Genomic DNA, 26,726 nt, shown 5'->3' on the forward strand with positions numbered 1-26,726 from the left:
AATGGCGATATCGAAATAAATTTATATCTCCGCAAATATTGATGATAGTGCTCTGAAATTGAAACATTATACAGGCACTTTTTTACGTAGAATCCAGTGGCGTGCTCGCTTTTTTAGCAGGACTTTTAATTACGAAGCTATGACCCAAAGTTATGTTTTTTTAAATGGGAACACTAGTTTTCTGTTCAATTTTTTGAAAGCTTAATTTTTACTGATTTCAAAAATATATAACATCATATGGTTTGTATCAATATGAATAATAGAAAATGGTCAAAAACCTTTTTACTCAATATTTCTATGGTTTCAACTTTTGATGAGCATAGAAAAATGTAGCATCGTATGATTACCAGTGTCTCTTTCTATAAGTCCTTTCATTATTATGAAAATTTATGAAATATATCTTGATTAAAATTTTTTGAAAATTGGTAAAAAGCATAGAAAGAACGACATTGCCGGAAGGAGACTGCTTTTGTTATAGGAAACTCTATTTTTCTGTGCTCGTCAAAAGTTGAAACCATAGAAATATCGGGAAAAAGTGTTTTTGACCATTTTCTATTATTTATATTGATACAAACCATATGATGTTATATATTTTTGAAATCAGTAAAAATTAAGCTTTCAAAAAATTGCACAGAAAACAAGTGTTCCCATTTAAAAAAACATAACTTTGGGTCATAGCTTCGTAATTAAAAATTCTGATAAAAAGGCGAGCACGCCACTGGATTCTACGTAAAAAAGTGCCTGAATAATGTTTCAATTTCAGAGCTCTATCATCAGTATTAGCGGAGATATAAATTTATTTCGATATCGCCATTTTTCCAATTTTTGCCTATAACTCGAAAACAAAAGAAAGTGGCCAAAAATCACTACTACTATTGTAAGTTTCTCAGAAAAAGAGAACGAGAATGGGGTATCAGATTTCGTGTATCTCCTCTGGTTTAAAAACTGTAGTGCTAAAACATCGAAATTTGCCCACCCTGTACAGGGTGGGCAAAATTGGTGATACCTGAATTACAACTTTTTCAACCAAACGAGATAGAGGAAAATGCATGGCACATTACAGTCGTCTTTTTTCGGGAAACTAATAATGGCATCAACTGCATTACTATATCTTCTTTTGTTTTCGAGTTATAGGTCAAAATTAAAATTTCAACTTTGGTCATTATCTCCGTTTCTGTTGGAGCTGGGATGTTGAAATGAAAACTTTATAGAGACAACTTTTTGATAAAAAAATGGCGATTCTTTTAAGACACTTTAACCTACTGTTTTCATAAGAAAAAACACAACTTTATGTTATAGCTCAGCAAATAAACCTGTAGGAAAAAATCATTGTAGTGTCTGTATAATGTCTTCATTTCAACATCCTAGCACAAATAGAAACGAAGATAATGACCAGAGTTGAAATCGCCCAAATTCAAATTTTGGCTTATAACTCTAAAACAAAAGAAGATAGAGGAATGCAGTTGATGGCATTATTAGTTTCTCAAAAAAAGACGACATGAATGGTACATTCATTTTCCTCTATCTCGTTGGGTTAAAAAGTTGTAGTTCAGGTATCACCAATTTTGCCCACCCTGCACATTCTACATTAACCTTTCGCATGTGTGGCTAAGCTCCTCGCCTTAATCGCCCTCTAACTAGAAAATGGTTAAGAGTATGTAAAATTGCTCGAGACAAGAGTTTTATAGAATACTGATGATGACTCGATACTCCAATTTTTCGATTCTCACAATTTCGGTGGACATCTTTCTTCTTTTAATTTATTGCGTAACTCTGGTTTACTTTTTTGACCTCAAAATTCACACTGACACTTCTAATGAGTTATTGTTCGTTGCTATGGTAACGCAATATTTTTTTTATGCATGGAACTGGTCTAGGCTTACTAGATATCAATACATCGTCGTAGGCATAGTTGGATATTAAAATGCTTGAATTTTTTAAAATTAAAACAGATTATACGATTTTCACACAAATGAGTTTTTAAACCACGACACGTGTTTCGCTATCACTATAGCATCATTAGATGGTTGAATGTAAACTGAATGTTTCAGTGTTTTCGTTTTTATTTTGTTCTTTTTTCTATGGGGGATCTCCAGAGAACGGAATGTTACTGAAGCAAATGATGCATTTAAATGGTGGTCATTACTCACAGATGAATATCTGTGAGTAATTACCCTTGGGGTAAAATAGGAAAGCGAATGAATGGTATAAATTTCCAGATGTTCAATACTTTGGGAAGATAATAGATCGAGGGTGGAACAATTCAGATGGTGCAAAAGAGTGTTTATAATACTCGGACACATTTGTGTAGTCGGACTGAAACCTATATAGTATTTTCCGGAACTCCCTGTTGATCGGGCACTATACGCGCGCTTCGTGCGTTTATGTTGTTTATATTTATATATAGGTTATATGTTTTTTTTTCTTAGAATTCAGTTGCAGCATATTTTATCGACTTCACTTAGTCATTTCCTGAGATCTTCATTCGAACTAACAATCTGCTCTCCTTTGAAATTATTAGTTTTGACATTACCTATCGGTTTCTAACCCGAAAAAACGAATATTTCATTGGACATCAGTATGTCAGACTCGTGTTCCGCATTTCAATAGCAATCAATTCTCATTCTGAGGAATGATTTGTATTTCAAGTACCTACCTCGTTAAAATCACAATTTATGGAAGCATATTCCAGGCAGTAATTGGACCCAATCAATTTTCAAACAGAGGCTTATTTGGGAAGAACGAATTGTGGAGTATATGTATATTGACTTTTTAAGAATTTCAAAATGTAGAAATGAATTAAATTAATGAAATTCATTCAATGGTTCCTCAAATATACTCAAGGACACATGAAGTATATTAGGGGGTTTCAAAAAAAAAAATTGTTTCTCCGAACCAGTTTCGTTCAAATGCCAAAATAGCCCTTTGAAAATATGAGCCCTTTATTAATGTTTAGGTTGTCTGCATCGCACTTTTCGATTTCCCATAAAAGTAACACAGGAAAAAATTATTTTTTTCTTCTGATTTTTATATAATAACTAATGAACGATGAATTGCATTGCAATGTCCTTTCCATATTTTGTGGAAAATTTAACGCCCTACAAAAAAGGTCTGATGTCATTTTTCGATTAATGAACTCAGTCGAAAGTTATTCAAGGCAAAGTTTAATTTCAGAGGCCTATTTGTCATTCAAACGAAACTTCGAGCGTAGTTCCGAGAAAGAACAGTTGTTTTTTAAACGCCCTAGGAATATATACTGCAAATTTCACTGTCGTATCCCTAACAAATCCTACTATATTTCGATGAAGACTTTCTTTGGCATTCCAGGCATTGGAGAATTTCGTACTATATTTGTGAATAAAAAAATCGTTAGTTCTTCTGCTACACTCCTTTACTCAAAGAAATACGATAGAGTCTCTGGTCGATCCGGTTCTATTCTAATGAGACCTGTAATACCATCGAACCACAATTTGATCGTTATTATTTTATTATAATAACATGAATTTCTATTTTTTGAGAGAATAATGCTTTATGTAATTGAATGGAAATTTTTGATATGATGTACAGAAAAAATTATTTTTTGTTTGAATTATATATAATTTTGAAGAAGAAAAAATGTAACACTACGTAAATTTGGGTTGAGAACCTTTACTTCGTCATAAATGTAAATCTCAACATTTCATCATATTCATAATTCATAATTCGGGGTTTTGTACCTATGATTGGAAAATCAAAACATCCTGTACGATGATGTCCGTTGTATGCAGGACTGCAAAAGGTATATACCTACTGTTGAAAACAGATCACAACACCAAGTTTTCACTGAATCGGATTCGAATTCTGTTGACTTCGAATTCGATTCAGTGATGTAAGTAAGTAAGTAAGTAAGTATTTATTAATCCCTTAAGACATATATAAATGTATGGGACAAGTCAGAAAAAAATAACTACAAATCATGATACAACTTAAAATTACTACAAGAAAAGGACATAAAAATATAAATACAAATATTACATTGAATCAAGTTGCTGATCACATATGTATTCATTAATACTGTAATAAGCCTTACGACTTAACAGAGATCTAATGGCTTTCTTGAAACGGATTAAACTTAAGGATTTGAAACAAGCTGGTAATTTATTATAGATTTTTATGCCCTGATAAGTGGGTGAACGTTCATATCTTGCTGTTTTGTGTTTAGGAAGAGTTAAAACTTCTACGTTCCGTGTATTGTAAGAGTGGTGACTAGATAATTTATCCATACTCTGAAATTTTTGTCTAATTAAGATCAGCGACTTATAGATGTAGATACAGGGTACAGTTAATATGCAATTATTAGTAAAAATAGGTTTGTAAGAGGATCTTGAGTTTACACCATATATCATCCGCAACACTATCTTTTGACAAACAAAGACTCTATTTACATCCGATGAAACACCCCATAATAAAATATTATATGATATGTGGCTATATACAAGGCAGTAGTATAGGTTCATACGAAATTCACTTGAAAAGCAATGTTTCACCCGATAAATGGCGTAAAATGATGAATTTAGTTTTTTACATAGGATGTCAATATGATAGCTCCATCTGAGATGTTCATCAATGTAGATACCCAAAGGATTATGTTTTCATCATTTTGAGAAACGTATGCAGGCGATTTCCAATGAAATATTCGTTTCTTTCGTTAAAAAAAAAGATTCCTGGATTTTTCTCGAAAACGATGCATTCTTCCAGCACTGAGAGTAACTTTTATTGTGTGAAAATGATTTGTACTCGAAATACCCGATACTTCTCGAAAAAAAGTCTACTAATTCTTCGCAGTATTACCATCACTAACCTTAGCTGAATCATATAATGTAGATCATTACACAACTTCTCAAATATCTGTGGAATGTTCCTCCATCATATACGAAAAAAATTATGTTTATAAATAGGTAGGTACACGCTTGAACGGCTTATATTTCGAAAAAAGACATTTCCAGATGTAATAAGTTCATATATCTACTATAATTTTCTTCCTATTTGCTGACAGATAATATACTATCAATTCTTATCAACTCAGTTTCGGAACGCCCTGTATGGAAATGAAACACACAATACTTAAAGACGGTGTATTCAATTCGTCCAAAAAAAAACCTACTGTTGTACATGCAATTCATTTCAAATTGGGCTCATATTGTCCTGAGAGAGGGTTGAGAAAAAGGATTACTCACTTTCTGTTTTCGATTCATTAAATCGATACTCTGGTGTCTGTAATATATTTAGGAATTTATTGGAAAGCTCACTACTAAATGATAATGAATGAAAAGCTTCGTCATGGAAGTTAATCAATAATGTTTCCACAATATATTTTAACGGTTCGTTGAAACAAAAAGGATTATAGAATACCAGAGACCTTTGCCAAAATACAATGCTTCACGTGATTGTATCATGAATATTATCGGTACGTTCGGTGAATTCACGCCGTATATCAAATGGATTTTCCATTCCCCATATAATCATTCCTGGTGAAATTAATACTTTCATGAAATATTTTCACCCTATTGAGAATATTATGTAGGTCCTTTCGTCTGTTTCTTGGTGTAGTATAATATATGCTGCACTTTGAATCAGATGATTTTCAGTGTACTGCGCAAACGAATGAAAAAAATTACTGAGGTTAGGTTCATAGAAAAATAATTTTGATTTAATCTATAGTTACGTTTCTCAAAAGATTGATACTGTTACTTTTTCATGCTGTTGTGAAGTGATGAACTTTTGGAAAATTATAATTTAATTGTCTCCATTTTGAAGTAGATTACTGTGATGTCCTGGACATTTACATCAAATTTTGCATTTCACACCACAGAACACTTATATTTCCTGAGAACATAGATACATGGAATGGGCATTCAGTGCTACGAGTGAATTGTTTGTAGTAAACACATTCGATGTTTCTCTGTCTAGTGCGACACTAAGGCAGTGGCGTTTTATTGAAAAATTCCCATGCGTCCTATCTATTCTTACTGAAAATTGATGCGCCAATGATGTCCGAATCAACTGTCTCAATTGTGATTGGCGACACTAAGCAACTATCTCAATCCAGTTTTTGGAATGTTTATTTTCCATTCCATGTATCTATGTTCTAAGAATATTTCACCTCCTTCTGGCTAGGTGTAGATAAACTACACATCCTATATGCACTAGTGTAAATCCGATCAGCAAACGATACTAAAATGTGAGTGTAAATTACACCGAGTGTAGAAAAGTACTAAACTACCTACGTAAACGAAAGGACCTTTAGTGATTCATAATCAAATTTAAAATGACATGAAGCTTAAAGCTTCCTTTATTGTCATTATTATAACGTCAAGTTTCATAATCAAATTTGAAGTGACTTTGAGCTTAAAGCTTCCTATACTGTCATTTTGGGAAGGCTTAAAGGAAGCTTTAAATTGAAGGGACTTTAGGTTTTATTATGAAACCGGTTGTAAGCGAGACAAAGTCCGGTGTGTGATTCTGCCTGAAAAAATAACTGTTGTAGTATATACTTTCTTCTTTTTTAAAAGAAAAATTGACTATTTAATTATTGCTATGAAACCGAATTTTGCGCATTTTTCAACATACAATTAACAATTTTATGTTCATCATTGCTCATTATCCCATTATCCGTATGGGCGTCAATGATCTCAATTTATTTTTAGAGAATAATAGTACTTAAATGAGCTGTTCCACACGCATGTTTTTTCGTTTGGTTTTCTACTACGTTCATTGTTCTGGTTTCAGAACCAAAATATATGAGTATAATTTTCTATCTAGGTAATTGAAACTATCAAAAATACAATCATTGGATACAGCAATATAAATATACTCATACATAAAAACGTGATTAGTCTAAGTAGATTGTGATGTTAAAATGTTTATCTCATTCCACTGAAGTGAGAATATCCTTCGTAGACCCTTCTTTTTTCGTTTGAAATTAACAACACAAAAATATTTCATTTCTAATGTAGTTTATAAAGTACCTTGCAAAGTTTCTTCAAAATGTTATATAGATCAGACAGGTAGATATCTGAAACAAAGAAATTATCAACATGATATGAATTTTAGTTGAAAAAAAAAACAACCAGAAATGCATTTCAATTGAGCACTAAAAGATTGGACATGATTTTAACTCACATGGAATGATTTTAGCATCACAATCTAATTATCAAAAAGATTATTATAAGCGATATGATATCCTCTGAAAATATGAATTTTTTTCTACCATTTTCAAATCTTGCCTACCTACGGCCAGCCTCACTACGCTTACTGTCAGATCAACATGAATTTATTATCAAAGACACGTAGGGCATATAAAGTATCTTAATCTGACACGCTGGAGTATGTACAACTGACTTTTTTTACATCTTTGAAAACCTGCAGCCTCCAGACGCTTTCTCCACCGCCGAAGGTGCATACATCATAGAACCTTTTTTTCTTTTTACCATCTTCAAAATCGACTAGGTCTGCACGGCGTCCTACTTTAGCATCGTTGGCTCCCCAACTATTGGAAATATTTTTATTTTGGCGTAATACCCCGAGCATCAACCCATCTAATGAACCTTGGTATTATGTATATAACTTTCATGAAATTTGACCGTCAAGAACTGCGTGTAGTCTCTCTTTGGAATAACCAACATTGGAGATGAAAAAATTGGAAATGGAAGAAATCTAACAGCCTGGCTTTATCCTGCACGAATTCCCGCCGTAACCAACAAAATCCTTTAGAATAAGACCGAGTTTATTGCACTGTATGTGCGCAATGATTGATGTTTATGTACAGCGTCTCTGCTCGGGGCTCGGTTTCGAGGTGCTGACTCTTGCCTCCTTGCAGACGCTAATGGTAACTTGGACCCAGAAGCTCCTCCCGCCAACTATGGAAGAAGAAGATCGAGGGCTGTACTGTACCAGCTCAGTGGACATTACAAGCCGGTTAAGATGAAGACCAAACTGAAGCTAAATAACGTAAGTTTGATTGTGGAAAATCTTTATTATTTATTATTTCAACTAAGAGTTTTGACTAATTTGAAAAAAAAATTATTGTTAGTAGAAAAATTTGAAATCACTGGCCTACTTTGACACGCTTTCGTTAACTTTACCTGTAACGGAATCTTTCAGCGTAACTGCGCTGATAAGACCAGGGGTCTTATCAACATTAAAATCTACACAGGTTTTGAAGATCGATGCATACCAAGGTATTATTGTCGAAAGTTTGATCAAAGAGCTTATCCAAGATCTTCAGAATAAAGGATCCGGCGCCTTCACCAATTCGTCACTCAACGAAACCACAAAAATAAAGCGAACTCAATGGACGAGCTCAAAAACTTTTACCAACCTCAAAAATACTCGACTACACCCTTACAATGGAAACCTATTCTATTAAAATTATATTTGTGTCGTTTTGTTGCTTTAAATGATTAAAGATTGTTAAATGATTAACAAAATCTTTACCGGCTCAAATCTAAGTGATATAAAAAAAATTATATTGTATTTTCAAGGTAAGTCTTGACATTATTCGGGCGTCTTTTTTGTGTTTCATGCATTATATTTATGGTCGTATTCGGCGGATTGTAAAATGCTTAAAGCAACCGAAAGGCACAAATATGATGAAGACCCGTTTGCACCAAACGCACTTAGTGTTAAGTGTCCCTTAAAATGAACCCTTAACTTAAATTACGTTGCACCAACTCTAAATTACTTGCAAAACTAGCCTTAAATTTAAGCCCTCCTGTAATGACCACTTAGGTATTTAAGGGCGGGATTCTAACCTAAAATAATTTGTTGAACTGGCTGTAGAACTTCTCATTTTTTATGAATTTTGAAAATTGAATGAATTCATTACTGAACACCAAGCCTTTTCTCTTGCCTTTATTGTAATGCCATCAGTCTTTTTTAATTTTCAATTTGGTGTCACAAATCATACTATAGTTGGTAACAAACTCTTTTCTTCTGTTGAGAAGTTGAGTGCCCTTCGTAAATTACCACCACTTCCATGGCAATCATTCATCGTATTCGTTTCGTACTAACAAGGACAATAAGGACCTTTTCTTCAGGTCCCTCTTCAACAATAATAAAACCAATTCACACAAGATCTTTCAAAGAAAGTGTTTTGCTTATATAAACTTATGTACCTTTTATTCCACAATCCTTATCATTATCAATAAGTATGCCAATTCAACAACAAAAAAATGTTACTCGTTGATAATAATACATATAATAATTTACTTGAAACTGACTGTCAGGACAATAAAGTTAGGTCAATGAAATGACAACGATCAACCAATAAAATGATGGCTTTATTTGACTACGATGAAGTTGCACCAAAATAAAAACCTGAAATATCACTAGATATAAAAACTTAAGGGCCCCTTACTTAAGATTCTGTTAAGCCACAGTCGTGCAACAGGGAATAAAATTAAGCGTCCATTAAATTTAAACGACGCTTAGTTAAGTACTCGTTTTAAGGGGAATCGGTGCAAACGGGCCCCAAAAAAATAATTTTCCATTGTGATAGTGTAGTCGAGTATTTATAAGGTTGCCAAACGTTTCTCAACTAGTCCATTGCGAATTGAATAGAAATATCATTCAGAAGTCTTATATGTAGTAACTGTCAATGAAGTGCGTAATTGAAAAAAAATTGTCCAAAGACTGGCGAGAAAATGACAGAAGCTATCAACTGAAGAAGTGACGAAAAAAGAAATAAAAGGTTATTTCATATTATGCGGAGAAAAATAAAGTTTAACATTCAGGAGCAGATACAGTTCTAGAGAGACAAGAAAAAATTAAATATGCGGTGCTGTGTGAATTATGGTGTTGATTACTCAATATATAATAATTCAATTAGTTCTTGTTGCAAATCAATCAATCGTAGTTGATATTCTACTTTCTCTTTCAAATTAAACATTATTTTCTAGTTTAATGTCTGAAAATGAAATATAATGGAAATTTTAACGGCATGCAGACAGAAATTGAATTCAATTCAATTCAGTCAGAATTCAATTCCTGTCTGCATGCCGTTAAAACTTCCATTATATTATTTCTCCAACTATAATTCATTTAACATTCACATGTTGAAAAAATGTTCCTGAAATCTAGATATCACTTCAATCAGGTCCATTTTTCTTGAATTTTCTTACTACCAATAAAGTTTTTTTTATTGTGTGTGCAGGAGAAGTTATACTCTGCATCTTAGTATCTACAAAATTGAAGATATCGTCCATTGTAACACTTCAATTATCGAAATGGAAAATATTCTTCGACTGGTACATCATTACAAATTTCGTTTTAATTGATTTAATTCGAGTTTGCTCTTTCTCTACGTATCAACTGAAATTGTTCCTGAATGTATATCGATTACTTTCGCGTTAAAAGTTGTCTTGATTCTGCAGAAGTGAATATATGCATATAAACAGAGGAGAACTTTGCGATTTAAACTTTACATAAGCTCTAAGAACATCATATGTATTGGGTTCTCGGTTCTCTTATAGCGTAATCCTATAAAAGGCAAACTGAAAAGCTCAATAAACTTTTCGTCAGAAATTAAACACATCCTCTGTAAATATGGAGTTCAGTGGTTTACCACGAAAACAGATAAAAAGAAAATGGTGGTTCACAAATATGGGAAGCTAACGTTAGGAATGTGGGACTATACGGATAATAGAAATTTTAAATGTAAATATGTATTCGAATTTCTATTTCCACGTATTTGTCGAAATTCGTACGTCATACAGAAATGTTCGTATGAATGTTGTCTCCCATTAATTTGCGAGAAGTAAAAAGTGAAGGGAAATATCTGAATGAAAAATCACCCTACTAACCATATTTGACGTATTTATTTTATACTTGGCTATTCAGCACTTCATTTAAAAAATACCATCTTCAGTACGAAGAAACCATATAAAGATACGCAATACATATAATAAAAATATGTGAAGTTGTTTTCACGACAAGGGAATTATTTATTGTTAGTTGAGATCATAATTGAAACACCGGAAACCTAAATATTATTCATCGGTTACTCAAATCAGCTATGACAGAGAGAGGTCCATATTATATGTGAATGTTTAATGAACTGCCAGATAATAATATGAAATGATCCAGGCAGGTTAAACCTAAATACAAGTTGTACCTTGGATCAATGAAGTGTAAAAAAAGTAAGTTTGGTGATACGGCACATATGCCAGAGAAGATTCTGTCAAATACTGATTCCAATAAGTCCATCATCATTGTAGATTATAGAAAGCAAAGAAAAGGGAAGGTTTGTTATTCTCAAACAGTGCATCATGATCTAAGTTATCTAAGACATACAGGACATTTATCAACACCATAAGAGGTCTGAAATGCAAAGATTATGGTTTCCACCAAGAAATATGTTGGCTTCGCTCCTCAACTTTTTTGGTTCTGGTCAACCGGTGGAGCTCAGAAAAGTTGAACCAAAATTTATCCTTAGTCTAACCTATGAAATTTGCGCAATATTTTGTTATTATTCATGGTTTTAGAAATGAGAATCATGAATCAATTCTCTGATTCTGAAATTATTTACGTACTTTTTTTGAAAACAAATGTTTTATTTCCGTCGTTAATGTCTATTTCCCAAAAATACAATTTTGTTCTTGATTCTTATAGTTCGAGATACGATATAAGAAATATATACCCTCATATGTTATTTGATGATGACAAATGTTATAAGTTAGACAATATGTGCATTGATAGAACGCGAATGGGTTGCCTAGCTAAATCAGGGGCCAATATTGTTAAATAATGTTGACTTTCATCAACTTTTTTTGATCTACTACCCTCATTTGTTATTTATGAAAATACAGCATAGGTCGACAGAATATTACACGAAGAATCAAGAAAACATGGGTTGCCTAGTTTTCCCTTGGTACTCCTATGAGGTTGCCGGTTACAAAGAGGTAGACAACCGTCATTTATATACCCTCATCTGTTATTTAATTGGACTTTTTTTTAAATGAAAGGTTACTTTATTCCATATCTCACAGTACTAGGTTGCCTGGTCAAAAGTGGGGCACATCCATGGTTGCCTAGATTTTATATGTTAAGGTTTAAACGCTAGCGCGGAGATCGACAGAGAGTTCAGAAAGCCGATTTTTCTGATCATAGGAGGGTGCTTTATTGATTTAATGCTGGAATTGAAACAGATTGAATATTAACAATAATTTCAAATTTTTTTCATTTACACATTTATTTATCAATACTATAATGAAACGATACATAAGTATGTGAATTTATTCTGATTCTGAGTCATCAGAAGTATCTACCTCAAAATCAATTTCTTCTTCGTTGTCCTTGGTTTCCAAGGTATCGAGTATATCCTGGACTTGTAAAGGTGTTGCATCCCCTACAAAGCATGTTGGCTTCAAATAGCCATCCAAAAACCAACTGCATTTTTCTGGGTTGAGTTTGACGCAACACCGATCAGTTGCATGAAGCCACATTGCGTTAACAAAAATTGTACACAAAATTTTTTGTTTTAGCGTTTAGTGTGTTTAGTGGGATCAAATTTGATTCGATGCCTCTAACATTTTTCACAAATTTGTCTTTGTTTTCATTTGTTCCATATGTTTTTTGGAACACCCGATATTTAGCATCATTGACGCTTTTACATTGTTTGATGCCATAAATAAGATCAGTTAACTCCTGAACGGATTCAATTTTCTCTCCGACGAAAAGATCTGCTGGATCTGTCAATGATGCGAATATTTCTTGGATGTCTGTTCGTTTTGAAAATAACTGAAAAGGTTTGGCTTTCCCCTTGTTATAAAACGCTGTGTAATCACAGCCCGTAAATGCGTTGAAAGCTGGCAGACCCCTGCATAAAGTACCCAACTTCATCGCCAGCTCAGTACAATCTATGCAATCAAAATCTTTTTTATTGATTTTCTTTGATGAGCCTGCCGAAAAAATTTGAAATTATTGTTAATATTCAATATGTTTCAATTCCAGCATTTAATCAATGAAGCACCCTCCTAAGATCGGAAAAATCGTCTTTCTGAACTCTCTGTCGATCTCCCTGCTAGCGTTTAAACCTTAACATATAAAGTCTAGGCAACCATGGATGTGCCCCACTTTTGACCAGGCAACCTAATACTGTGACATATGGAATAAAGTAACCTTTCATTAAAAAAAAAGCCAATTAAATAACTGATGAGGGTATATAAATGACGGTTGTCTACCTCTATTCACCCGGCGACCTTATAGGAGTACCAAGGGAAAACTAGGCAACCCATGTTTTCTTGATTCCTCGTATAATATTCTGTCGACTTATGCTGTATTTTCATAAATAACAAATGAGGGTAGTAGTTCAAAAAAAGTTGATGAAAGTTAATTTAACTTATTGGCCCTGATTTAGCTAGGCAACACATTTGCGTTCTATCAATGTACATATTGTCTAACTACTCTAACTTATAACATTTGTCATCATCAAATAACAGATGAGGGTATATATTTCTCATATCGTATCTTAGACTATTATGAATATATCCTCGATTAATTAGTTGTTGATTAATTTGTAATTGTAAAGAGTTCAATTGAGTTTTTAAATACAGCATAAGTTAAAGAATGATATTTCACTCAAATTTGATGACATAGGAAACTTTCCTCAGCTCGAAACGGAATTTACAATATACGGCATGAGCAATAATCGTGTTGTATACTTTTCAGCTGTTCTGATCCTTTAAGATTCCCCTCGAATATCCTGGAACCATTCAAAGTACTTACCTACATTTATTACAAAAATACAAGTACCTATTCAATTTGCATATTGGCAGAAATGAATTCACAATAAAAACTTTCCGTTTTATATCATACGTCTCGTTTCCAGAACCTATTGAGTTCTACTCCAGCCCCGTTGCCAGAATATAAGACGGCTTCAGTGAAAAAGAGTAGGTTTATCATATCCCATTACGGGATGTTCAAAAGCGTCTGGGACTGGCTGATCCTGACAGCTACGTTTTATGTGGCAGTTGTGGTGCCTTACAATGCTAGCTTCACCATAATTGAGAGGCCCTCTGTGGCTGTTGATGTTTTCGTCGAAGCGCTGTTCATTATGGGTAAGTTATGCATTAGATTATATGTTCGATCGTTGTAACTTATAACGTAGAAGTTGCTCGAATTGCTAATGTTATGTTTAGAGCACGAAAATCATGGGAAAAGACAAAAATAGATATTCATATTGGGACATATTTGAAGCTATTCCAGCAATAAATGCTTTTGTTGCAATTTTTTCATACTTGAATGCTCATTCCTCTGTGCTAATATAAAATTTTGACAGAGTAGACATTTGGGACATAGATTAAATGAGCACAGTTAATCTATGATTCAGGATATCAGTCAGAGGAATGCGGCTCCTGAAAAAATTCTCCTTTATCTCAATGATTTCATTATATAAGCGAAGGATTAAAGATATTTACAGATTCAACCCCTCGTATATTTAATGAACAGTTAATGATTAACATTTTCGGGCTTTTCATACCAATGAATTCGAATTCATAAAAATTCAAGAGGAGTTTAGAATACTTGACTACGAAATCTCCATCCGAGCGCTCCAAAGAGAATATTCCTCTGCTTGCTATCAGCATGAAAGAATTCTTCAGGATTTTCACGATACTTCAATTATTTTTCTTCTCGTTAAAAAACAGGGTCGATTCTCCTTAACCTGACCCAAAATTTAACGGTAAAAGTGGACTCAATTTCCATATTGTCATTCGGGGAACGAGGAGATCTATTCTGAATTATTTTCATTTTTTTTCTCATTTCCATTTTCGAATAGCATGGTTAAAATATCATCCTATTTTTGGATTCTCCATAGAAATTTGAAGTGAGTTTGTTTATATAGGTAACTTTACTATATTTTGAAGCTTTCCAGATGTTGATGCCACACAAATGTTTAGTGGACCAATTGATTCAATTGAATTTTAATAAAGAACAATTGAGGAAGAAAGAAGTCACCAAAACTTCTTATTTATTGGTTTATTTGAATGTGCCCTGAGTGTATCGAAATTGATCAACACATATTTACTAATATAACCTCTACTCAATTGAAACTTTTTCTATTTTCAACTTTATGCTTGCTGTAGAAATCGTATGGGAAATGGAAAGGGACTAATGTTTTCTACAGGGCTGATTTGAAATATTCAATAGGAGTTAAAAGTCATAACCCACATTTGACAAGCTGATACTTGAATTCTATAGTTCTAGTCGTGGACTAGGCGTTAATGATTTTATTTTTTTATATTTATGTTTTACTCGAAATTTATATTGAGTGAATTAGACCCATTCACGTCCAAGGCGTCCAAGTCCATATTTTACTCATTATGTGATAAGAAAACTAGATTTTTATTCAAATAAAGAACATGTATCTATCATTACACGACGAAATTGAAATATTCACTATAGAAACCTGAAATTTTTTAAATGAGATATTTCCTTCCGCTATGACGCTAAGCTGAAACTTTACTGAAATGGTATGAAAAATGGAAAGATTTTCTTCATTTTTCCGATTAATTTCAACTTATGAACCACCCTATACATTTTTGTGATATTTAATTAGTATGTTCTTTGTTAGGAGCGCTATCGATCAACATAATAAAGAAAGTCTCATTCCAGGTCTGGTTCTGAAAAAATTTATGAGTAGATTTCGAGTCGAAAAAACACCCTGTTTATCAATTCCTGAAACTTGGGTGCAATATCTGTCACCAGATTAACCGAAGTACCTAACCGCTCTGAAATTCTCGGCTATATACGGATCATACCCATAATACAATTTGCCCCAATATCAGACATGATCTCTCGTATTTCAATTGAATTATGATCCAGTAATTAAGAAGGCAACATGAGTTGGATCTCGTTTCCCTAGGTGGAGCTAGGGTTTATGCAAACATCATAGCCTCCAAAGATTAGATCTTTGATAGCCTCTCTTGATATCGAATAAAGGGTATATCAATTCGTTCTATTTTCATCAAGATGTGATTTTAGTTGCTCTAACGAGGTCAAAAAAGACCGAAACCATGGTCAGCATCAACTTTTCCTCGATGCTCCGAGTGATTGTGGTTAGCTAATTCGATGTAGATTGTCACATTCAATAAATGACTGATTCAAAAGTGAGGTCGAATATTTAAAAAAAAATGGTATAAAATTCCGCTTTGATGGGGTGTTTAGGATTCAATTATTGTTAATAATAAATTATCCCAAAAACAAGGGAAAAAAAGGATGATGATTTCATGTGATGAATCTGGAAGAGTACTATGTTAGGTAGGCAATTTATTTGTTTTTCAATTATCTGACACCTCAATAACAAAACATCTGTATTTGACTCAAGTTAAAAATTGAAAAACTTGTATAAGGAAAAACCAAATACACCATTTCCACTTATTTTTTTCTGTCTTTCCAAAGGACCCAGCACACTTACTTAGGAAAAGCGGGTCCAGTGAATTTTCCCCATTTTTACATATTATATTTATATCAACATTAAGAATAATATATCAGATTTTCACGAAGGTCTTACATCCGGTTTTTTCTATAGGGCGTTCCAAAATTGCAGCTACGGAAAAATGAATCTTTAAATTTTGATGATAATTCTTCTGATTTTCAGAATTTCATCATGATGCCTTGGGTTCTGAATAAAAAGATATCACAGATATCCAAACACTGCCCACCACGTTAAGTTTCCTTATACAGGCTGTTCCATGAAGCTGTATAAGTAACTGAATGTAACTTTGTTAGTGACTTTGGGACCACCCTGAGTTTTTCAAAATATGATACCATGATGGATGTCCACCTCTGTAGGAAGTTTCATTAATGTACAAAGAACAGTTGCAAAACTATTCAGGTTTAAATTCGGATTTCATACAATTTTTCTTTAAAACTTATATGTAGTTGAGATTGATGTCAAGGAATATAGGTTTTCATTCATTATAATTATTATGATAGGTATTGTCGGTCGAAAGGTGTTTCTATTCAGAAATGTACAGGATGGACATAATTCAGTGTCACTAATCTCCTCATTTCGCTATCTCAAAATCTGTTTATATAGAAGAACAGTATTATCATTCCAGGTTGTTGTATTTTTGAGCACCCTAAGGATGCATATTTTTTTAAATATTCTACTATGAAAGTAGGTATGTGAAAAATTTCACTCGTGTATATATAATTAAAATATTGTTGCCAAATCATTCAGGTTTTAGTTCATTACTTTAAATAACAATTTACCTACATAAATCATCTGACAATCCTTGTTTTATTTTGCATAGAAAAGTGAGAAGATCTTTCTTAGAAATGTGCCTTGATTTAGTTTCATCTTCGGGAACTGGCAAACACTGTCTAAACAAATCAAGAAATTCGTCTTTTGTAATTGGACAAAGGGCTTCGAATTCCTCATCAGTAAAATCCTTCTCGACATGATTTCTCCATTTAAGGGCTTCTCCATGGCATTTGCGCATTTTTTTGTAAAAATGAATTTGAATTCCGTTCATTCTAATGTTTTTCTTAGTGTATCGTATAAACCAACAAGGAGAGGACGAGGGATGAAAAGATCCTCATTCTGCAAATTTTAGAATTCTCACTAACATATATGCCATGTGCTATGAAAATTTTCAATCTGCACTTCAGTGTTAACCTGCAAAGATCACCACCGTCTTCATTGCAAATGAAGCACGGCGCATGACTTGGAGTTTGACGCAAAGTATTTAATTTAACTGGTACTGTAGAATCATCATTTATGTCGTTGATTTCTTCAGTTACCTCTTTCAAACAATTAATGCAAATAATGCACAATCTCGTTAATTGGGTTACTTCAACTACCGGTAATTCTAATACTTCACGCTTCAAAACAGCCAGATTTCTTTCATCGACATCATCTTTTCTATCTATTCGTCTGAGGTTATTTAATGGAAACTCATGATCACATAGGAAACATGCATATCTATTTCGCGCATTCGGTGCTGTCTTTTCACATCAACTTTCTATAACTTTATACCAATAATGGTCGCAACCCAGCAAACACTGAAATCCAGTCACTGTACAAAAACTGCACATCGTTGCTTCACTTGACTGCAGTGACGGTAATGCAGTAACTGCACCAAAAAGGACCGTATATGTCCCGGTGGACTGTGCAGTTAATGTACAGTACAAACTGCAGTTGATATACAGCCACAACTGCACTTTAAAAACAGCGATGGTATTGCAATCACTGTACAGCAAGCTGCACTTCAAATGCAGCAGTTAGGTACTAAAACTGTACAGCCATTTGTGCTTTAAATGCAGTATGCACTTCAACACTGCACTTCAAATGCAGCAGTTAAGTGCAAAAACTGTACAACTAGCTGTATTTCATATGCAGTTTGGTCTTTGGTCACTGTGCAAAAATTGTACAGCAAGTTGTATTTTATATACAGTAGTCACTATGCTCAAACTGTACAGTAAGCTACACTTTATATGCAGTAGTCCCTGTGCAAAAACTGTACATCAAGCTGTATTTTATATACAATAGTCACTGAGCTCAAACTGTATAGCAAGCTGCACTTTAAATGCAACTATAGCTGTGCAAGAACTGTACGGCAAACTACACTTTGTGTGCAGCAGTCATTGTACAGTGACTAAATCGTTATCCAGTAACATAACGAACCCTAGCAGCTACCTACGATATTCGTCGAAGCAGCGTAGTTCGTGCCTGCTATTAACGCCGGTTACGTCGACGGTATAGAGTAGTGCGTCGCCGGTGGCGCCATCGTTTGGTATATGCTGCACCGCAATAGACGTGTATGCTACCCTGTGATCGCAACCGTCGAGAGCAGTGATGCCATCGTTTGGCTACCTCTGGTACCACCATGGTGAGATGAAGTATTCTTCTACCATGGGTACAAATACGCCGATACAATATAATCCATATTTTGGTAATGAAAGGAGTCTTCAATTATTGAATTAAATCTGTTTATGAAATGTCTCTTTAACCTTCATAACGACTAACGTTAAACGTTCCAACTTCCAACAAAGGACGGACGTTTCGGGCATAATCGTCAATAACGTACTATACCGATCGTACCTTCCTACACTGGACGCATTGCAGCATTACTGAAACTGTGCAGTTTATGTTTATCAAATACTGTATTTTCAGACTTCAGAATTGAAAAATGGAGAATTATCATTGTTGAAACTTTGCAGTAACTCTATATCAAATACTCCATTTTTTGAATGCAGAATAATTATCAATATAGAAACTGTGCAGTCACTGTACATCAAAAACTGCGTTTTGAAAATGCAGAATTATCAATACAGAAACTGTGCAGTCACTCTACATCAAAAACTGCGTTTCGAAAATGCAGAATTATCAATACAGAAAATGTGCAGTTACTGTACATCAAACACTGCGTTTTGAAAATGCAAAATATTATCAATACAGAAACTGTGCAGTTACTGTACATCAAGAACTGCGTTTTGAAAATGCAGAATTTTCAATACAGAAATTGTGCAGTTACTGTACATCAAAAACTGCATTTTGAAAATGCAGAATTATCAATACAGAAACTGTGCAGTTATTGTACATCAAAAACTGCGTTTTGAAAATGCAGAATTATCAATACAGAAACTGTGCAGTCACTATACATCAAAAACTGCGTTTTGAAAATGCAGAATTATCAATACAGAAATTATGCAGTCACTGTACTTCAAAAACTGCATTTTGAAAATGCATAATTATCAGTACAGAAATTATGCAGTCACTGTACATCAAAAACTGCATTTTGAAAATGCAGAATTATCAATACAGAAACTGTGCAGTTACTGTACATCAAAAACTGCATTTTGAAAATGCAGAATTATCAATACAGAAACTGTGCAGTTACTGTACATCAAAAACTGCATTTTGAAAATGCAGAATTATCAATACAGAAACTGTGCAGTTACTGTACATCAAAAACTGCATTTTGAAAATGCAGAATTATCAATACAGAAACTGTGCAGTTTCCGTACAGCAATCTCTGTGCTGCATTCTGGTGGCACTTGTAGTGCAGTATTTGTACAGTTGCTGTATATTGTGTTTGTTGGGAACGATTAAAAAAAAACTAACTGAAACTACTTAACAGAAGGAAAGCCAACCAACCGTTTGAGTAGCCTACAGAATTCATAAAAAATCAAATAATTGACAGTAATCTCAACTACAGATAAGTTTTAAAGAAAAATTGTATGAAATCCGAATTTAAACCTGAATAATTTTGCAACTGTTCTTTGTACATTAATGAAACTTCCTACAGAGATGGACATCCGCATCATGGTATCATATTTTTAAAAACTCAGGGTGGTCCCAAAGTCACTAACAAAGTTACATTCAGTTACTTATACAGCTTTATGGAACAGCCTGTATAACGAAACATAACGTGGTGGGTAGTGTTTGAATATCTGTGATATCTTGTTATTCAGAACCCAAGGCATCATGATGAAATTCTGAAAAAAAGAAGAATTATCATCAAAATTTAAAGATTCATTTTTCCGTAGCTGCAATTTTGAAACGCCCTATAGAACAAACCGGATGTAAGACCTTCGTGAAAATCTGATATATTGTTCTTAAGGTTGATATAAATATAATATGTAAAAATGGGGAAAATTCACTGGACCCGCTTGTCCTAAGTAAGTGTGCGGGGTTTTTTGTGAGTGAAACATTGAAATATTGACATACGGGATGTTTTTTCCACTCTAGACCTATTAATTAATTTTTTTGAGGCCGGGCCTGAAAAAAACAGCTTTTTATTATTTTATCGACTCAACTGAGTACGTAGAATGTACGAGCCTAATATTATAAAAATGGAATTACTTACTTATTCATGATAAACCATAACTCGAAATTCGTCGTGAAGAGAATATTACAATAAATAACATTATATAAAGTGTGAAACAATTTGAAAATCAACGAAATATTCAGTCAGTAAATTCTTAAAGTATGAATATTCTCTTTCAGATATATGTTTGAACTTCCGAACAACCTTCGTCAACAGAAAGGGTGAAGTTGTTTCTAATGGAAAGCTAATATCAGTGCACTACCTCAAAACTTGGTTCCTTGTAGACTCTTTAGCAGCCCTGCCCTTCGACCTTCTTTATGTGCTTTACGGAGAGGATGTGAGTATTATAACTTTTTTGAAAGGGGTTACGTTGAACCTTCAGATAGGAGTCCATCAGCATGAAAGGTTTAATTTTGATCCTTCATCTCATGTGTGGACCGAAGTATTCCTATGTTTTTCGAAAGAACCGAAGAGAAAATATAAAAAAACAACGTTGAGTGGACGACTACATGACCGTATCTTGAAATTTTGTTTTTCGCAAATGATCAAGCAAAATCGATTTCGCGCCCTCCCCTCGTTACAGTTTTGAAGGTTTTTCAGGCTATGATTGATGGGATATCAGCAAAAATATTCAAAATTTATACAGTATCTTACCAACACAGTGATCGTTGTAATTATGACAACAATTACAAATTTCATCGGTCATAATAAGGATAATAGGAAAGCTGGTCTTAACAACCTGCAACAAAAATTATGTCTAAGATTTCCATACTAAATGAAATATTCTATTGATATTCTTTGTGGAAAATGCAAACCGTCAATAATTCAATTTGAATTCATAGCCATATCCTATTCAAAATTAGAAAAAATGTTGTGTGAAACACGTTTGGAAACACTATTCTTCGTATTTCGCCTTCTTTTGTACAAGAGCAACATAAAAGTAGCACTTCAATTGAAATACAAATAAAACCAAATCCAGTTCAAACAGGTTCTAGGCTCAACTACAGAACACTGTTAGTATCCTACACTTATCTAAATAGCAAAGAATCAAAAACAAAATATACACACATACAGATAATAACAATAAAAATATAAAAACGAAAGTTTTGAAGGCTTAATCTACTAGCATTGTTCGAAATTCGAACATTATTCTAAAAAATAATCAAGTTCAATAATATGGAAAATTCCATCTGAATTATTCACAAAACTGGGTCACGCCGAGCGAGCCGTCGATCTACCGAATTCTGCTGACTGGCTAGAAACAATTGATGCAACCGGGGACTCCGTCAGTGCAGTGATACCAAATATGGCAATGTTATTTCTATCGTCATTATTCAATTTAGTATATAAGCTTAGACTGTAATTAATAAAATCATCATTCATCTTCAGTTTGATCAATATACCTCTTCGGCAACTGTGGAGTTAAGACATTCCCTTGAACGTTCTGAGTCTGGTCGTTCAGTTGCCCCTAAAAACTTCAAGCAAGTGTTGTTTCAACCAAAGAAACAACATTTTTTGGTCCTTCGAGCCGGATCGAGAGAAAGGATTTACGACCCTAATCTCGATCAAATCATCAACGCCTGTGGGGAAGCCTTCCAGAGCCAAATCCAGCGCCAGAAGAAGCCCTCCAGAGCCAACAACAGCGTCCGTGAAGAAGCCATCCAGCGCCAAATCCGAGCCCGTGAACAAGCCTTCCGGATCAAAAATTCAAAAAAGCCAGGGAACACACAGAGTCCACTGGAAAAAATAAGAGCTAAGGATTTACGACCCTTATCTCGATCAAATCATCAACGCCTGTGGGGAAGTCTTCCAGAGCCAAATCCAGCGCCAGCAGAAGCCCTCCAGAGCCAACAACAGCATCCGTGAAGAAGCCATCCAGCGCCAAATCCGAGCACGTGAACAAGCCTTCCGGATCAGAAATTCAAGAAAAAGCCAGGGAACACACCGAGTCCACTGGAAAAAATAAGAGCTAAGGATTTACAACCCTTATCTCAATTAAAACATCAACGCCTGTGGGGAAGTCTTCCAGAGCCAAATCAAGCGCCAGCAGAAGCCCTCCAGAGCCAGCACCAGCATCCGTGAAGAAGCCATCCAGCGCCAAATCCGAGCCCGTGAACTAGCCTTCCGGATCAAAAATTCAAAAAAGCCAGGGAACACACCGAGTCCACTGGAAAAAATAAGAGAAAAGGATTTACGCCCCTTATCTCAATCAAATCATCAACGCCTGTGGGGAAGTCTTCCAGAGCCAGCAGAAGCCCTCCAGAGCCAACAACAGCATCCGTGAAGAAGCCATCCAGCGCCAAATCAGAGCCCGTGAACAAGCCTTCCGGATCAAAAATTCAAAAAAGCCAGGGAACACACCGAGTCCACTGGAAAAAATAAGAGCTAAGGATTTACGACCCTTATCTCAATCAAATCATCAACGCCTGTGGGGAAGCCTTCCAGAGCCAAATCCAGCGCCAGCAGAAGCCCTCCAGAGCCAACAACATCATCCGTGAAGAAGCCATCCAGCGCCAAATCCGAGCCCGTGAACAAGCCTTCCGGAAAATCAAAAATTCAAAAAAGCCAGGGAACACACCGAGTCCACTGGAAAAAATAAGAGAAAAGGATTTACGCCCCTAATCTCAATCAAATCATCAACGCCTGTGGGGAAGTCTTCCAGAGCCAGCAGAAGCCCTCCAGAGCCAACAACAGCATCCGTGAAGAAGCCATCCAGCGCCAAATCCGAGCCCGTGAACAAGCCTTCCGGATCAAAAATTCAAAAAAAAAAGCCAGGGAACACACCGAGTCCACTGGAAAAAATATGAGCTAAGGATTTACGACCCTTATCTCGATTAAATCATCAACGCCTGTGGGGAAGCCTTCCAGAGCCAAATCCAGCGCCAGCAGAAGCCCTCCAGAGCCAACAACAGCATCCGTGAAGAAGCCATCCAGCGCCAAATCCGAGCCCGTGAACCAAAAAATGTTGTTTCTTTGGTTGAAACAACACTTGCTTGAAGTTTTTAGGGGCAACTGAACGACCAGACTCAGAACGTTCAAGGGAATGTCTTAACTCCACAGTTGCCGAAGAGGTATATTGATCAAACTGAAGATGAATGATGATTTTATTAATTACAGTCTAAGCTTATATACTAAATTGAATAATGACGATAGAAATAACATTGCCATATTTGGTATCACTGCACTGACGGAGTCCCCGGTTGCATCAATTGTTTCTAGCCAGTCAGCAGAATTCGGTAGATCGACGGCTCGCTCGGCGTGACCCAGTTTTGTGAATAATTCAGATGGAATTTTCCATATTATTGAACTTGATTATTTTTTAGAATAATGTTCGAATTTCGAACATTACTCCCAAGGCAAAATGCTGCAGGCTATGATGTTGGAGCTCCAGTGTTGGCAATCTTTTACTTCTATTGTCCTATTTCCTAATTTCCTATTTCTAACTCGTGTGACACACGATCGAGTGCTTTATTGGGCATGGTCATGAATGGGTGCTGAAGTCCGGAGTTGGTCTCTCGTCTGGAATTCTGTTTTCGCCTCGGCGTAGAGCTGGTCAAGGTCGAAACATTGCTGGCGTGGTTTTGAACTCGGTGTGACTTCGGTCAATGGAATTTCAGCTTCTACTTCATTTATTTCCGTGGTGGATCTGTTAGTTCTTCGGTTCCGAAGGAGTGGACGTATATATCGCATACAGAGGTACGTTACAGCTAGTGTGACTATCGCAGAGATTCCTATCACGGTGGTTGTAGCAAGAGGGTGTGAAAAATGTCTCCAGATATGTGAATTTGGTTCCTCTTCTTCCAGAATTATCTTTGTTAAGTTTGCAGAGATGTTGCCCATTGCTGTTTCGGGCTCGATGAGATTTTCATTGGAAGGATTCGAGTTCCCTTGCCATAAGTTCAATGGGATTGGCTTGCTGAACGTCGTTGTTGATTTCATCTCATTCGTGAACCTCGCTCGAAGGATTATATCTTGCGTTCTGAGGAGACAGTCTGCTCCTATGTGAATTGTGCCAGTTCCATTGATGGTAATTTCTTCTCGTTTTCCTCCGCATAGTTTTGATATAGTGGACGGTTGGTTGGAAATGAACATCCACGTATTTGGTTTGATTGAATATATCTCGGAATGTGATCCAGGTCTCGTAGTCACCAGTGAAGATAGGGATGCTGATCCGTGGTAAATTTATGGAAATGTTTTTGTTTTGGAACTGTTTAGTATCAATCGGAGAAGCAGTGATTATTTCTTCTATTATTTCCTCATATTTGGTTCTAAATTTTTCGAAGACTCCGGTTTTCTTGTATTTGACTATTTCTTCTTCATTGATAGTTAGCATCCGTTCATAGAGTGCTTCTATGTCCCGCCAGATCCTGGTTAGGTTTGCTTCGAGGAAGTTGTATATTTTGGGATGTAGTTGGCACTGTATTTTTGCTTGGGCCCTTTCCATTTCCCTTTTGAATAAATCCAATTTTATTTGAATTTGAAGGATGGAAGGGTGGTGGTAGCTGACTTCTTCTGACATCGGAGTGGACTTCTGCCATGTATTGATATAGTTCTTGATTTCTTGGTAGCATTTGGATATCTGACCATGTAAATCTTGTTTGAAGTAGGAATGCTCTTCATCAAGGGATTTCCGGAGTTCGTTATGATTTTCTTGGAATTTGTTCAGTAGATCTGCGGCCATCGTGGATTTTTTCTTGAAGTATTCCTCAGTTTTGCGTGCAGACCCGTCTTTCTTGAGTGAAGATAATATTTTGCTCAGGTCTTGGCCAATATTCATTTGTTCTCCCAATTTTTCTTCCATGTTGGTTGAAGGTTTCATGAAATCTCTGCCTTGAAGATTTTTTTTTTTTTTGTTGATTTTCCGGAAGGCTAGTTCACGGGCTCTCAGTTGGCGCTGGAAGGCTTCTTCGCGGATGCGGGTGTTAGCTCTGGAGGGCTTCTGCTGGCGCTGGATTTGGCTCTGGAAGGCTTCCCCACAGGCGTTGATGATTTAATTGAGATTAGGGTCGTAAATCCTTAGCTCTTATTTTTTCCAGTGGACTCGGTGTGTTCCCTGGCTTTTTTGAATTTTTGATCCGGAAGGCTGGTTCACGGGCTCGGATTTGGCGCTGGATGGCTTCTTCACGGATGCTGGTGCTGGCTCTGGAGGGCTTCTGCTGGCGCTGGATTTGGCTCTGGAAGACTTCCCCACAGGCGTTGATGTTTTGATCGAGATTAGGGTCGTAAATCCTTTCTCTCGATCCGGCTCGAAGGATCAAAAAATGTTGTTTCTTTGGTTGAAACAACACTTGCTTGAAGTTTTTAGGGGCAACTGAACGACCAGACTCAGAACGTTCAAGGGAATGTCTTAACTCCACAGTTGCCGAAGAGGTATATTGATCAAACTGAAGATGAATGATGATTTTATTAATTACAGTCTAAGCTTATATACTAAATTGAATAATGACGATAGAAATAACATTGCCATATTTGGTATCACTGCACTGACGGAGTTCCCGGTTGCATCAATTGTTTCTAGCCAGTCAGCAGAATTCGGTAGATCGACGGCTCGCTCGGCGTGACCCAGTTTTGTGAATAATTCAGATGGAATTTTCCATATTATTGAACTTGATTATTTTTTAGAATAATGTTCGAATTTCGAACAAGCAACGTTTTCAACTTCTCCTTAATCTACAGAATAGTAAAAAAACGATCATTGTACATACTCGAGCGTGTCAGATCAAGATATATGCGATTAATTACATGTTGAAAAGTTTACATTTCCTTAATCTGACAATTTAACCGTGACGAAAATGTGTGAGTAGAGGGGCCAAACTTGCAAAAAACAAACGTCACGTAACGTGTACATTCTCGGGAGCAGTGGCTTTTTTTCTGAATTTGAAGCTATAATGATTCAAGAATAACGGAAAAAAT

General features: G+C 35.3%; 1 protein-coding gene across 1 annotated transcript in view; it reads left to right on the forward strand.

The window, feature by feature from the left end:
* LOC123312922 (potassium voltage-gated channel subfamily H member 8) overlaps positions 1–26,726 on the forward strand; it is a 276,226-nt gene that overhangs the window by 101,169 nt on the left and 148,331 nt on the right. The window contains exons 5-7 of the mRNA XM_044897510.1: positions 7,859–7,989; positions 13,868–14,096; positions 20,993–21,150. Of these exons, the coding sequence (XP_044753445.1) occupies positions 7,859–7,989; positions 13,868–14,096; positions 20,993–21,150 (518 nt within the window). The remainder of the gene's footprint in view (positions 1–7,858; positions 7,990–13,867; positions 14,097–20,992; positions 21,151–26,726) is intronic.

Source organism: Coccinella septempunctata, chromosome 5 (genome assembly GCF_907165205.1).
Source record: "Coccinella septempunctata chromosome 5, icCocSept1.1, whole genome shotgun sequence".
NCBI classification, from domain to species: domain Eukaryota; kingdom Metazoa; phylum Arthropoda; class Insecta; order Coleoptera; family Coccinellidae; genus Coccinella; species Coccinella septempunctata.